At 43.6% G+C, this 14,407-nt stretch overlaps 2 protein-coding genes across 6 annotated transcripts in view; one reads left to right on the top strand and one right to left on the bottom strand.

Annotated features, from left to right (window-relative positions):
- Nucleotides 1-3,136, bottom strand: part of IFT122 (intraflagellar transport 122) — a 63,446-nt gene extending 60,310 nt beyond the window's left edge. The window contains 1 exon segment of the mRNA XM_006180070.3: nucleotides 2,955-3,136. Within this exon segment, the coding sequence (XP_006180132.1) occupies nucleotides 2,955-2,995 (41 nt within the window). The 5' untranslated portion in view covers nucleotides 2,996-3,136.
- A 116-nt stretch (nucleotides 3,137-3,252) lies between these two features.
- On the top strand, nucleotides 3,253-12,002 carry MBD4 (methyl-CpG binding domain 4, DNA glycosylase). Of its 5 annotated transcripts, none has more exons than XR_004312288.1 (8): nucleotides 3,253-3,554; nucleotides 5,064-5,294; nucleotides 5,712-6,565; nucleotides 9,040-9,114; nucleotides 9,196-9,330; nucleotides 9,994-10,143; nucleotides 10,535-10,688; nucleotides 11,598-12,002. XR_004312288.1 is itself a non-coding variant. In XM_014555388.2 (8 exons), exons 1-8 carry the CDS (start codon nucleotides 3,466-3,468, stop codon nucleotides 11,673-11,675), a joined length of 1,716 nt encoding a protein of 571 aa, XP_014410874.2. In that variant the 5' UTR covers nucleotides 3,253-3,465; the 3' UTR covers nucleotides 11,676-12,002. The 5 variants fall into 5 exon arrangements, 3 of the variants coding, with proteins under 3 accessions (XP_014410874.2, XP_014410875.2, XP_014410873.2); XR_004312287.1 differs by having other exon boundaries at nucleotides 11,290-12,002; XM_014555388.2 differs by having other exon boundaries at nucleotides 10,585-10,688.
- Nucleotides 12,003-14,407: the final 2,405 nt, after the last annotated feature.

The raw sequence follows: 14,407 nt of genomic DNA, 5'->3' as shown, positions 1-14,407 counted from the left end.
CAGATGCTGGCCTGACTGGAACGAGGCGGGCTAGATAAATAAGGTAGCACGGTAGGCATGAACCTGGAGCAGGGCTTTTAGGGGAGAAAAGAGGGAGTTCAGAGAAGAGTAAGAGAGCATCTGGGAGGGCCTTTGGATAGGAAAATGAAGTTTTGCAGCTGAACTGAAAAGCGTACGTTTAAATGTTAGCAAGCGGAAGCAGGGTGGGGGCGAGTGAAGGGGCAGAGTAAGCAGGACCACCTAGTTAGGTGCACAACGTCACGTGGAAGGTAACTGGGAGTCACTCTAGGCTGGTGAGAGGTAGAGTGACGGATCACAGCAACGGCCATGAAAAGGAGATTCCTGAAGGTTAGGCTGGAAGCAAAAGAGCAGACCAGGAGACGGAGGCTGGTTCAGGTGTGGAGGATTCCTCTTTGTCATCTGGACTTCGGCGTTCTACTCTGTATTTTTATAGTTTTTTGTTTTGTTTTGTTTTAATCTCATTCTGGGCTATCAGTTCACATATATAGCTGCCAGCAGGACTGCTTGTCTACAGATCCCCTACAGTCCCAATATTAGAATAGCTGTAATTGGCCAAAAACCAAATAACCAGTCTTTATTCATCATTCACCTCTTCATCCATCCACAAATACATCTGTCCAGCAAATAATCACAACCACCACTGATTTGCCGAGGCTCTGGAATGGGCCTTGGAAATGAATAAGACGCAGCCATTGCTTTTAAGGGGTTTATAGACTTCTGGGATACACAGATTCCCATAAACACTCACATTTGACAGACTCTAAGTACCACAAGAGAGGAATGAACAAAATCCTACCCCAGGGGTTGAAAACTGGGAGCAAATCCGGCTATATGTGGCCTGCAAACGTTTTGTTTGGCCCACGTGATGCTTTGGTTTTCTTAGATTAGGTGCCAACATATAAAAATTAGGACATTTCAAAAAAAAAAAAAAAAAAACCCAGATTCCTAGTTTCTGGTGGAAACAAAGATCTGAACCACACTGGGCCAAATTCCTGCAGGGTGGTAACTGGAGGGTGCTGAGCAGGAGCAGCCCCTTTCAGGCAGAGCATGAGCTCTCCAGTTCGCCATGCTCCCTGCCCTCCCTGTGCTCTCTGACATCAAAGCCAAATGCTCAGTTGCTGGTTCTCAGCAGCTTGTGCTATGAGGACTTTTACAAAGAGTTAAGAGAAAAGTAAAAAAAAAAAAAAAAAAAATTAATTCAAATCTCTACTAAAAGTAGAAGGGGGGGTGGGCAAGGCTCAGTGGTAGAGCACATGCTTAGCATGCACCAGGTCCTGGGTTCAATCCCCAGTACCGCCATTAAAAAAAAACAGTAGAAGTGAAAGATACACTGGTGGGACTATATGCTTTAAGAAAAGTGGAGTAGAACAGACAAATATTCCCAGGGTAAACAGATAATTCTTTCTGTTTAAGATGCAAATAAACATCTCCCAGTTATGTTGCCTGCCTGACTCCTGCAGGCATTTGAGTCTGCAGCCTCTGTAACACTAGGAATAATTAATGTAGTGGCCAAGAGTATTGGCTTTGGATTAAGGAAGAAAGCTAGCTCCACCAGTCACTCACTGGGTGACCTCGGCAAATTATTTACCCTCTCTGTGCTTCAGTCGCCTCATATGTCCAACACTGGTGAATATAGTTCCTACCTCAGAGGGCTGGTGGGAGGTGACAAAGAGATAAAAGATGCAGCTCTTAGCCACTGCCTGGCACAAAGTAAGCGTTAGCTATTAGTAGTGCAGAATACAAAAGACAGAGAGCAACCAGCTCCAAAGGGAACCTTGGGCATGTTCAGGATATCAGTGTGAGGAGATGAACACGAGCTTTCCTCACACAGAAGCGCTTAAGAAAAGACAGCGAGGGAATGACTGTTTCAGTAGCCAAAACAGAGGCATCACAATGAAGGTGAAAAGATCATGCAAGAAGATCTGAAAGTCAGGCTGAGGAGAACTACGGAAATAAGTCAGTATTCCTCCCAACATGTATCATTATATGGTAGATTTAGCTGATAAAAAACGGAACAGGATGGAGGTGGGGGAGTATAGCTCAGTGGTAGAGCACATGCTTAGCATGCACAAGGTCCTGGGTTCAACCCCTAGTATATCCATTTTTAAAAAATTAAAATAAATAAATAAACCTAATTACCTCCCCCCCAAATAATAACTATTCTTAACAAAATAGAGCAGGACATTAAACAACACTGAATCATAAAGTGAGGAAGTCATTCTCTTTCAAATCTTCTAATGAAGCTGAGGAGACAGTCTCGGTTTGATGCTCTTCATCTCAAGCACCTCTCCGACCTCACTTGCCAATCTCCAGTTCTAGAGACAGCAAGCTCCCTGGCAAGAGGTCTAGCGACGGCTTGTTAGCACTGTTTTTTTTGTCTCTCCCTGCCTGAAGTTCTACAGCTGACATTTAGCGCAAGTGATACGAATTTTCATCAACGGAGTAATAAAGTTTCCTTGTAGAATGTAAAATCATATTTAAACGAAAATACGAGAAAATTTAGAGGAAAAAATTAAGCAAACAAGAGTATAGGTAACACTAGATGTGGCAAAAGCTGTGAAGGTGAAAAAAACAAAAAACAAACAAAAAACCAATGAAACAGTTGTGAAGTTGGAGAAACGCAGCCGTGGGGGTGAGGAGCCCAGGACGGCTCCGGGTGAGGGAACCAGAGCGGACTGTGATTACCTGTGAAACCGCCTGACAGGCCAGCACCTCACGCGAGGCACATACACCCCCTGGTTCCCCCTCCAGGCCCCAGCTTCTCCACCGCACAGGGGTCGGGGGCGACCTTGCGGCCCACAGACCTGGGGCCCAGTGCCCTCAGTCCAGGCCGCAGGCCGCTGCCCTCGGTTACCCCGGGGATTCACGCCAACGCCCCCGCCACCCTGCTGGCGCTCGGCCTCCCGCTCCTCCGGGACCGCCCCGCTCCTCACCACTGCTCGACTTTATCTCTCCACGTCAGAACGGCCCTCATCTCGGCTTCCCTCACGCCTCGGGCCCCTCCTCCCCGCCTCAGCAACAGGCCTCCTCACTCCTCAAGCCACTTTGGCTACCTGCGCTGCCCCTGGCAACGCACATGCGCAGTGAGCTACGCGCGGGCCGAGAGTTCCAAGTGCGCACGTCTGAAAGGGAGGGCTAGAAAGATGGAGCGGGAGTCCGGAAGGCGTCCGCCCAACTAGGGTGCGCGCGATTGGTCGGAACAGGCGGGGGGGCGGTGCGTCTTCCTCGACCAAGGATTTGATTGGCTGAGCCGTGGAAATGGCGGCTGTGGTCGGGGGGCGGCCGAAAAGCTGATGAGGCATCTATCGCTGTTTCCAGCTGTTGGTTTGTGCCCAGCGCTCTGAGCTAAGGAAATTTTCGCGTCTTACTCCACTCCACACGTAGGGCGTTGCACGCTTTTGGTCCGCTGCAGCAGGCGCAGCCCGCTGGAGGGGAACCGCTGGGATGGAGAGTCCGAGCCTGGACGCCTGCGGAGCTGCCGCGTCGTTCACCGCCAGTGAGCGCCCAGTCCCAGACCGGCCGTGTGACCTCCGGCAAGTTATTGTCCCCTTTCGGGCCTCAGTTTCACCACCTGTAAATGGGAGCGGGGGAGTAGAAGGTGGGTGGGCCTTTCTCACCTAGGATCCACGGAGACATCGGGCCCCGCAGGGTTAGTTCTTGCGAGCAGGGGCTGGAGCTCAGGTACCCTTCCCGGTGGGGTCGGTCGTGGCTGCTCCTAACGTCGTTTCCCGAAATGACCAGGGAGCTGGGGAGAGCAGGGAGGTTTCCAGTGCAGGAAGACGACTGCTTGGGTTGGAGAGTACTAGGAAGACCTTGGAGATGTCATGTTAAGCAGCCAGAGCTGCCCCAGAAATGAGTCCTCTGAGAACAAACGAGGCTGCAGTCATTTGTTGAGTACTTGTGTATGAGTGGTATGGGGCTAAGATGATTTACCTATTTTTTTTTTTTAACTCCCAAAATTTACTCAGGAACTACCTTAAGAGATACTACCTCCTTTTTACAGATGGAGAAACAGACTTTGAGAGGTTAAGTAACTTGCTCTTGGACACAGCTAGTAAATGGCAGAGATGGGATTTGAACCCAGTCTGTTGATTTTAAAGTTTGTACTGTTTTCACCAGGATTCAGTTTCCTTGTCTCCAAAATTGTGAACCATGTAATTTCTTAAGATCCACCCAGCTCCCCAAAATTATTTAACCCCAATTACAAAAGAGATCCTTGATTCTAATTCTAGTTAATCACTAGCTCTTGCTTATTTTCCCTACTTGTAGGTAAGAAGTTGGTTAGACCCATCCAACTTTTAAAATGTGTGATTTAGTGATTAGGATACACTCTACTGAAGTTTTCAACAGTAGTACAGGGGAGAAGTATTAGACCAAGATTTAGTAGACCTAACTTCTGGTATCAGTTCTACAAGTAACTTAATCTCCCTGTCACTCAATTTTATCAATAAAATGAGAGTAAGCCTTATCCTACCTACCTCACAAGGTTATCAGATCAAGAATGAAAGAGAATTTGAAAATTCTGTGTTAGAAGTTATTTACCTTTTGGAGGATTACAACCTCTGATGAAAGTAGTAGACACTGTCCCCCTAGAAAAACACACATATATAAAAAAATTTTATGTCACTTGTTTGGGGAGGAAGAGGGTGTCTCACTGACTCCTTTAAGCCGTTCTGTTGATTCCCTGGTTAAGAGCTCAGCTGTTGGCTCATATTTTTAGACTTATGCCAGGTGTCACCAGAAATCGTTATACCAGCCCTATTCAGTGATTAACAACAACAACAACAAGTTTCTAACAAATAGTTTGAGCTTTTCACTGTGCAGAAATTTCCAACGCTTTTTAACCCATGTTGGAGGACAGGAATGTATTGGAGGGCAGGGAGATACTCTCATAGCAAGACTGGTCCACATTGAGTTTAATCTCTCCCATAGTCCAAATAGTCCATGTGGTTCTTCTCTGTCATGGACTGAAATTGAATAAGCAGAATCACATAAATTTTAAATGAGCTAATCACGCGTAATTTGTCTTTTCTTTTTTTCAGGGAGGAAGGTGTTGCTCTGGGATCAGGAAGAGCGAGAGAAGACGAGAAGCAAATGATGATAAAAAGCAGCAGTGAGTGTAACCCCCTGCCACAAGATCCAATTGCTCCTGCTCAGTTTGGTGGTACAGCGGTGACAGAGTGCCGTAAGTCCGTCCCATGCGGATGGGAAAGAGTGGTGAAGCAGCGGTTATCTGGGAAAACAGCAGGAAGATATGACGTTTATTTTATAAGGTGAGTATGCAAGGTGGTAAAGATAGTACAGCCAAATCATTTTGTCTAGACAGGTGACGGGAAAGCATAGCAGGAATCTTGGCTTTCTTCCATTTTTACCATAAAATCATAATGGATTCTGTTCCTTGAGTGTCACTGATTAGTTATACCAAGTGATTTGGGGGCAAATACACTTTCTCCTACTGTGAATAGTTAATGGTAAGGTTGCACTTAAGTTATATTTGTAAAATTATGTTACATTATCATAGAGGAAACAACTTAAAAGTATCATTTTATCACTGTTTTTTATTTTAAATGACAAATGCCCATGGGAGAGTTTGGGAATTATTAGTTAAAAAATCTGAAATTGTTGTCCAGTTCTTTTTAAAAGACACTTTTATTTACTAGCAATAAGTTTTCTTTAATATCATTTTCTAGCCCACAGGGACTGAAGTTCAGATCCAAAAGTTCACTTGCTAATTATCTTCACAAAAGTGGAGAGACTTCTCTTAAACCAGAAGATTTTGATTTTACTGTACTTCCTAAAAGGGGCACCAAGTCAGGATGTAAAGATCGAAGCACAGCAGCTCTGACATCCCGACTGCTAAAGGAAAGTAACAGTTCAAACCAGAACCTCAGGACACGAAGCAGGTGGAAAAAAGATGTGTTTCCTCTGCCAAGTGGTAGTTTGGAATTGCAAGATGGCAGAGGACTATCTGACTTTACTTCCATTCATTTGCTTTTGAAAGAAGATGAGGGTGTTAATGATGTTGACTCCAGAAAGGTTAGAAAGTCCAAAGGAAAGGAGACTATTTTGAAAGGAACCCAAAAGAAGAAAGCTAAAACCAGGTGCCAGAAGAGTCTTCCAGATCCTGTCCAAAGTAACAGAAAAAGAGAATCTGTGCATAATAAGGCAGTGGATGCTGAGAACGAACCTGTTGCACAAGAAAGTCAGCTTGATAGAGCTTGTTGCATTTCTGATGCCAAAGAGAGTGACAAGACCTTCAGTGTGACCTACGAGGAAGAGAGGCTTGGTAAAGAAAAATCACCGAGTTCAGGATCAAACTTTGAACAAATCACTTCTGGTATCACAAACAAATCATGTTCAACCAAAGAAGCAGAACGCAACAGGAAGTACAAGGACACCTTTTTAGACTGTGAGGAAGTAAGAACAAAAGTAGAAGTTGGGGAAAGGGAGGAACATTTGCATGTTGACGTTTCAAAATGTTGCTCTGAAATGGACAGCTGCTCACAAACGGAGAAAGACTCTACTTCTGTGGAACCGTCTCAAGGTATTCAGTGCACTGGAGCGCTGTTAAACATGTGATGAGGATATTGCATTTCATGCCTGAACCTGATTAGGATGTGGGACTAGAACAAAGAAATAGGGCCACATGTCAGATACATACTACCAGTTGATCTAACTGGTTTTTAAGCCCTTTCTATGGCAGAGGAAGAATCTGCTGGCTACTGCCTCGGTGCCCCCAGCAGAGGACAGTTGTGCAATTAACAGCTGCTACCCTTGCTCCCTGGTGCAACACCCAGGACTGTCCTCAACGGTGCTTTTCCTTTTTCCCTTTTTTCCAGCCAGTAATCTTACAACTTTAGGGGGAAGGAAAAGTCTTCACTTGTGAAAAGGTTTGGGGGAGACTCCTTTTATACATAAACTGGTCGAGAATAGTCTCTCTGCACCCCTCCTGCTATTTATTACATGATGTGTGGCTTCCAATTTAATTTTGTGTATATCCTAGTCATTTTTACCTTCTATTGTAATATAATGCTTCTCTAAAATGCTTCAGAGCTCTAAATAATTCAAAACGGTAATCACATAGTTCATCTATTATTTGTAATATGCTCTTAATACAGAGTTCAGAGCTTAGCAATTTTGCCTTTATAATACCTCAGTGAATAAGAAATAAAAAGGAGACCTTTTGAGCAGCCCTGTATTAGTTATTCATTGTGCCATAGTGGTATAATGAATAACTCCTTTAAAAAGAATAGTAATTTTACTTAAAGTCCTGTGGGGAGACAGCTGGACAAATTGGTGGAACAGGGGGTTAGGCTTGGTTCCTGCTCTTGGTGCCCCTCATGACTTTATATCTTTCCTGTGCCTGGAATTTCTCTAACTTGAACAGAACGGGACTGTATTGACCTAGGAACTGTATTAAAATTCTTCAAGCCTGTACTTTAAAGACTTTGAGCTCCTAAAGCCTTGAGATTTATTGCTAGTATAATGGGCATATAAAATATCAAAAACATCCTTTTGTGACTAAAATGGAAGTATCCTATTCATCCTATGCATAAAGAAGTCTAGTTCTCAACATAAGACGGTCCACTTACTGTAGTTAATAGACATCGAATGGAATGGTAGACTTCAGAATTTGCTGAGTAAACAGAGCTTAGTCTCCTAGCAATAAAGGAGGCTAGTCCGTAGTTATTTATAGGAACCCACAGAAGAAATTAACAGGTACCCAGTAAGGGCAGTTTCTTTTGTTCTACCCTTTTTTACCTTCTACAGGCTTTGTCTATTCAAACTAGAATAGCAGAAGACACTAGATTCATTATCTGGAGACCTGGATACTTACCCCAGTCTACTGTAATCCCACTGTTGTTTTGGGATGGTTGCTTAATTTCTAAGCCTTAGAGTCTTCATGTAAAATACAGGTAATAACCCTCACCAGTCCTGTTTTTCATATCATGAATATTGTAAAATGAGAAGTGAAAAAGTGGCTTCATGCTATACAAACGCAAAGTATTACTAACTGACATTCAAATTTAGAGGGTATGGCTATAGTGAGTATTAAATGTGATGATTTTAAAACCTTGAGAAGCCTAATGATGGTGGTCAAAGAGTCTGGTAAATTCACTTAACTTCCCAGGAGGTAGTGGCCTCAGATGTAAAAAGGTCCAGATCTTAGGTTTTTCTGCAGGTTCTGTTTTATCTATCCTTTTGTTTGTTTGTTTTTTGGGGTTTTTTTTGGTAAAAGTATTCACTGAAGAATATTTGGAAAATGTAGAAAAGTAAAGGAGAAAAGAAAAATTAGCAACAGCCATTATACCATTGTGGTTTATTTCATTCTAATCTTTGTATCATATTTTTTCTCTTTATTAAATTTAGATCATATGTTGAATATTGCTTTTTTCAGTTGAAAATTAATGACATGGGAAAAACATTCATGATATAGTCTCAAAATATTTCAATGACCACATTGTACAACTGGGTCGCAGTTTAAAATACTCTAGAGGGAGGGTATGGCTCAGTGGTACAGTGCTCCTTACCATGCACGAGGTCCTGGATTCAATCCCCGGTACCTCCGTTAAAATAAATAAATAAACCTAATTACCTCCCCTGCCAAAATAAAATATTCTGTATTATTTCCAATTTTTCATTACAGTGAACTCTGACATAAACCGTAGAGAACTGGTATAACAGAATGGTTTAAAGCATGACCTCAAGTCAGTCTGCCTGGATTAGAATTTCAACTCTGACACTTACTAGCTGTGACCTTGGGCAAGTTACCTAGCTTCTCTGTACCTCAGGTTCCTTATCTGTAAAGTGGAGGTAAAATGGTACCTACCGAGCTCATAGTCATCAGTAGGATTAAATTGGTTAATTTTTGTAAACTGCTTGGAAAGGTGCCTGACACCTACTGCATGCTTTACAGTAGTAGTGTGGTGGTGATGGTGTTATTATTATTTGCACCCCTGAATATTTCTTTAAGCTAAACCATAGATTCTATAAACAGTGTTCACTCTTCCTTTTCAGAAGACACCATCCCACGGACACAAATAGAAAAAAGGAAAACAAGCCTGTATTTTTCCAGCAAATACAACAAAGAAGGTATCCCTTTTCCAGTCAGAAAACCAGACTTTAAATTTAACTATTCCCGGTGTTCAGCTCTGACGCAGTGTGTTTGTTTAGCTCTTAGCCCCCCACGACGAAAGGCCTTTAAGAAGTGGACACCTCCTCGGTCACCTTTTAATCTCGTCCAAGAAACACTTTTTCACGATCCTTGGAAGCTGCTCATCGCGACTATATTTCTCAATCGGACCTCAGGTTTGTGGATTCTCTTCATCTTTGCCTTAGTAGAGACAGTGTGATGAGGAGAAGGAGCAGTGGCCGATTAGGAGGCGTGGGGCTCGAGTTTGATTTTGACCTCAGATAAGCCCTTCCTTCAGCCCTCAAACTCTTCACCTGTGAGAGGCTTCGACTAGATGACGTCCAACAGCCTTTTGAGCATTAAGGAGCAGATTTTCATTCATTTTCTACTTCCAAATTCATTTTGGTCATCAATGAAAATCAGTTACTTAACATTCCTCCTCTCTCTGTCACGTACAGAAGCATTGCTTTTTCACCAGATGTTTTCTTTAATGTCATTGGCACCTTGTGTTCCATATGCTTTTGGGTAACACCAGTTATCTGATGATCTGATTATTTAAAAACTGGTATCATGCAAGGCCGGGTTTCAGCTTAATTTGAACTGTTAACCAAATAGGTTAATGCTATTTTTTGACTCTGAGTGTGGTTGCTGATTGGGGTAATGTCTTCTCATCAGTGGTTTAGAAAGGAAGGAAGGAAGGGAGGGAAGGAAGGAAGACAGACAGACAGACAGACAGACAGACCCCTCTATATGAGATTTCTAGATAAGGCAGTACCTGAACCTAAAATCAGCCCATCTGGAGGCTTGTCCTCCATCACACGGTTGTTTTTACTTCGCAGGCAGGATGGCGATCCCTGTGCTTTGGCAGTTCCTGGAGAAGTACCCTTCAGCTGAGGTGGCAAGAGCGGCAGACTGGAGAGATGTTTCTGAACTTCTTAAGCCCCTTGGTCTCTATGATCTTCGAGCAAAAACCATTATCAAGTTCTCAGGTACCTTCCCACATATCTAAAGGGAAAAGCATAAACTGTGCCTGGGCAAGAGCGCCACACCTTGAACTTTAATGTCCTCAGACGCTACATGAGTAGAGGTCATTCAGCTCAAGCACCGAAGGCGTTTGGAAATAGCTCGCTTGCCCCAGACCATAGTCTCCCACTGACCCAGGCAATGAATCTTTGCCTAGCACTGGGTCATGCCCTGTGGGCAGGGTTCAAGGAAGAAGTCAGTGAAGCAGACAGCCCAGTTGACCTCAAGGACATTACCTCTGTCTCATCAGCTCAACACAAAACAGTAATAGTGAGCAGTCTATTCAGGGGTGGGCGCTGCAGGAACGCAGAGGAGAGCAGATTCTCTCCCCTCCCTTTCGCTGTTTCTCCGTTTCAGGGAAGTGTTTTTCTAGAGGCTGGCCTGATAGGTGGGTGTTGTGTTCTCAGATGAGTATCTGACGAAGCAGTGGAAGTATCCAATCGAGCTTCACGGGATTGGCAAGTACGGCAACGACTCTTACCGGATTTTTTGCGTCAATGAGTGGAAGCAGGTAAGGCCACTCCCAGCCATGATGCCCCAGCACGTTTTGTCCCCAAGACAGAGTAAGTCCACCATTAGGGCTAAAACTATTCCTTGGACACACACACCTTTACAGTCACAACCAGTTTTGTTCCAGGCTTGAGGGGCAGTGCTGAGTGGGGTTATTAACAGCAGGAGGGGATCCACAGATGCTCCCAAGTCTGCAGACGCTGACCAACCTCCATCAGTTGCCGCTTCTGGCCCGGTTCTTGTCATTCCCACTCATATGCCGTCTCTAGGCCTGGTGGCGTTTTCTCCTGTCCCGTCATGAGCACTGAAGGGAAGCAGGCAGGTTTGGGCATGGGGTGCACACTGGTTGGGTTTCTCCTAGTGGTCTCAGGCCACTTCTGTACTAAGTGGGTCCTACTTTGGCTGCCATTCTGTTGAGTGCGCTGTGCCCAGCCCACAGGCATCCGGGTGGCATCCTCGCAGCCGTGGGCATTGCCCACTTAGCCTGCTTACACTGCCCACTTAGTCTGTGACTTGCCCTGAAGCATTCAGCTGGTAGATCTGTCCAAGCCCATCCCTGCTTCACCATTTGTTGTGACCTGAGCAATCCATTTAACTCTCAGGGTCTATAACCTCCTTCTGGAAAACAGCATATTAACACTTGACGCACATTATCACCACCCCAAGCCCCGGGTCCTGGTGAAGACTAGCACCAAATTGGAAAACGCTTTGTCAGCTGTAAAGGAATACTTTAATGTAAGGTATAATTTTAAGGATTCATGAATCCCATTAGGTTAAAGGTTATAATTTTCAGGTATATTCTCATAAGGCACTGTTCCCCAACTGTATCTTTAAAAAGCCAATTTAAAAAGTGTATTTCTGACTAACTTACATAAAGGCCTCTGTCTCCTAATGGTTGTGTTTCTTCCAGGTACACCCTGAAGACCATAAGTTAAATAAATATCATGACTGGCTTTGGGAAAATCATGAAAAATTAAGTCTATCTTAAAACGCTTTGAAGTTTTCAAACTTGTTTTTTGTACATTGCTCTGTCCTCTGATTCTTAACAATTCCATTAAGCACAACCAACTACCTTTCCAGGTGTGTAGATTTTAATGAGCCCAACTAGAAACCTGATGTCTGTTTTCTCAATGTGTGCCACTGGTAGATCTTCGCTACTGCACGTGCTGGATCATGTTTTGAGTTGTTTTTTTTTAATAAATTGTTATTTGACAACAATCCTAAAAATGTATATGACTTTTCCAATAATGAAATGTGATCTGAAGATGAAAAAACTTTTCTAAATTATCAATAATACAAAACAAATTTCTTTCAACCTTGTGTGAGGGAAAATTAGACTTTCTATTGTCTTTTTATGGAAAACGGTATCACACAATTGTTGTATGAAGAAGCAATCAAAGAGTTTTCAGTCACACATGTAAGAAAAGATAGTATAGGGTATATTAGGCAGTCAATTAATAAAAATATTTTTACTAAAAACTGCTAACCCACAAAGAAAAATAAGATTCATCATGTGTTCTTTTTGTTTAATTTTTAAATTTTATACAATTTTTAAAAGTTGCTTTTTATTTACAGTTATTACAAAATATTGGCTATATTCCCAGTGATGTACATACATCCTTAAGCCTGTCATACACCCAGTAGTTTATACCTCCCAGTCCTCCACCCATGTTGCCCCTCGCCCCGCTCCCCACCGGTACCCACTAGTCTGTTCTCTGTCTGTGAGTCTGCTACTTTCTTGTTATATTCACTAGTTTGTTGTAATTTTTAAATTCTACATATAAACAGTATCACACAGTATTTATCTTGTCATCATGTGTGCTTGATGACTCTGTGCTGGGTTTTAGGAATTGGAGGTTTAACCCTAGCATCCATTTCATAACCTAATATGAATATCCACCTGCAGTTCTGTTGCAGGGTGTTGGCTTTCAGCTCATGCATTTGCCTTGATCCCTCTGAAAAATCAAGTATTTACCCATCTCTCATCTTCCAGCTGGAGGACAGGACCTTTTAAGTGGTATGCCATTTTTTAATACAGGTACTATAATGGTATGGCTCAAATACTGAAATGTTTACCTTATCAAGAACTCACAGAACAAACCAAAAAAACCCTAAATTGTTAAGCCTCAATTATCAATGGCCATTTGAAAACTAAATTAATTTAATAAATTAAAAATAAATTTCTAGGAAGACTACCCTTGTTGTCGGGTGGAGTGTGAACAGAACCAGGATACAGTGTGCTGCAGAGCTAGTTGGTTGTTTCCACTTTAGTGGGTTTCATTTTTTAGAGAAGGATGGATTTTGAACAGAGAACAGGAAAACTGGCTACAACCACCCCCAAGGAAAACACCCACTTCATAACTTCCGATCACATTTTATTTAACAGACATCAAAGTAGCATTCACCAAGTGCAAAGCTCTGTGCTGGGGAGGAGCACAAAGAAGAAAAGGTTCTGTAGAGACCCTCACAGGAGAGAGAAACGTACACATGATAATGAAAGGGAACAAAAGGGTAAGGTGTGTGGACAGGGTACCCAACACTGCAGCACAGAGTCTGGAGGAGCCCTGCAACCCTGCCATACCTGGGGCTGGAGGGTAGGGCCAGCACCAAGCTTGGGGCATCTGGTGTGGTGGGCGGCGGGGCCTGATGTCAGGTCCCCTCCCAGCTTCTCCAGGATTATGGGCCTGTGGACACAGCAGGGCAGCTCAGGCCATATGCACCCCTAGTCACCTCTCAAAAGTTGGTGGCTTCCAGGCTTACACTTGGGCTCCCATCTGTTTCCTCATCTCTTTAGAATGGGTCAGTGGTACCTACCTCACACAGTTGTTATGATTATTAAGTTAATGCATGAAATTGCTTAAATGGAGCCTGGCTTAACAAAAGTCCTACGTTAATGTGGCCCATCAGGATGGTCTGAGTGATGACCTTAGGTTGTTCAGAGAGTCACAGAAATAATGGATCCCAGTAAAGGTGGTACCTCAAGTGTTTGGGTTTTTTCTGACTTCTTTTATGGAGACAAAATTCACATAAAATTCATTTAACCGTTTTTAAAGTGTACAATACAGTGGGTTTTAGTACGTTCACAGTGTTGTGCAACCATCATCACTAACTCCAGGGTGTTTCTGTTACCCGGAGTAGAGCCCCCTTTCCTGTCAGCAAGCCCGATGTCCCTTCCCTCCCCCAGCCTCTGGAAACCTCTCGTCTGCTCTCTGCCTATATGGATTTGCCTGTCTGGGCATTTCTCCTAAATATATAACCCGTGGCCTTCCGTGCCTGGCTGCTTTCACTCAGCATGTTTTGAAGGTTCGTCCATGTCCAGCACGTGTCAATACTTAATTCCTTTTTTGTGACTAAATATTCCATTGTATGGATAAACCACCTTTTATTTATCCGGTCATCAGTTGATGGACATTTCAAATGTTTATTACTAATACTCCAGCTTTCTGGTTCTGTCATTCCAAACCACGGCACCCTGTGTTACGGGGCAGAGCATACCAAAAACCCCGTCTGTTTGGCCACGACTCAGAAGGGTTCCTGCAACCCCTCTGGACGAGGTAGGGCCTGTTCTTTGGATGAGAACCCTGAGCCTTAAAGATTGGAGACCGGTGGAAGACCCTACAGATTACAGGAAAACCGGGGATTTATTATTCCAGATTCAGGGGCCACCGGGCCAGGCTAAGGAAGCCTGTCTTTTGTAGAGCCAGATGCTCCGCAGCTCCG

This window comes from Camelus ferus, chromosome 17 (assembly GCF_009834535.1).
Source record: "Camelus ferus isolate YT-003-E chromosome 17, BCGSAC_Cfer_1.0, whole genome shotgun sequence".
In the NCBI taxonomy this organism is placed as follows: domain Eukaryota; kingdom Metazoa; phylum Chordata; class Mammalia; order Artiodactyla; family Camelidae; genus Camelus; species Camelus ferus.
Note: the sequence above shows the minus strand (reverse complement) of the source record. Positions and strands in the feature narration are given on the sequence as shown.

Excerpts from the sequence above, each read along its gene's own strand:
- MBD4 (XM_014555387.2), top strand. The coding sequence starts at position 3,466 with ATGGAGAGTCCGAGCCTGGACGCCTGCGGAGCTGCCGCGTCGTTCACC. Across the intron at positions 5,295-5,711 it reads TATGACGTTTATTTTATAAG|CCCACAGGGACTGAAGTTCA; the intron begins GTGAGTATGCAA and ends ATCATTTTCTAG. Across the intron at positions 9,331-9,993 it reads ATTTCTCAATCGGACCTCAG|GCAGGATGGCGATCCCTGTG; the intron begins GTTTGTGGATTC and ends TTTACTTCGCAG.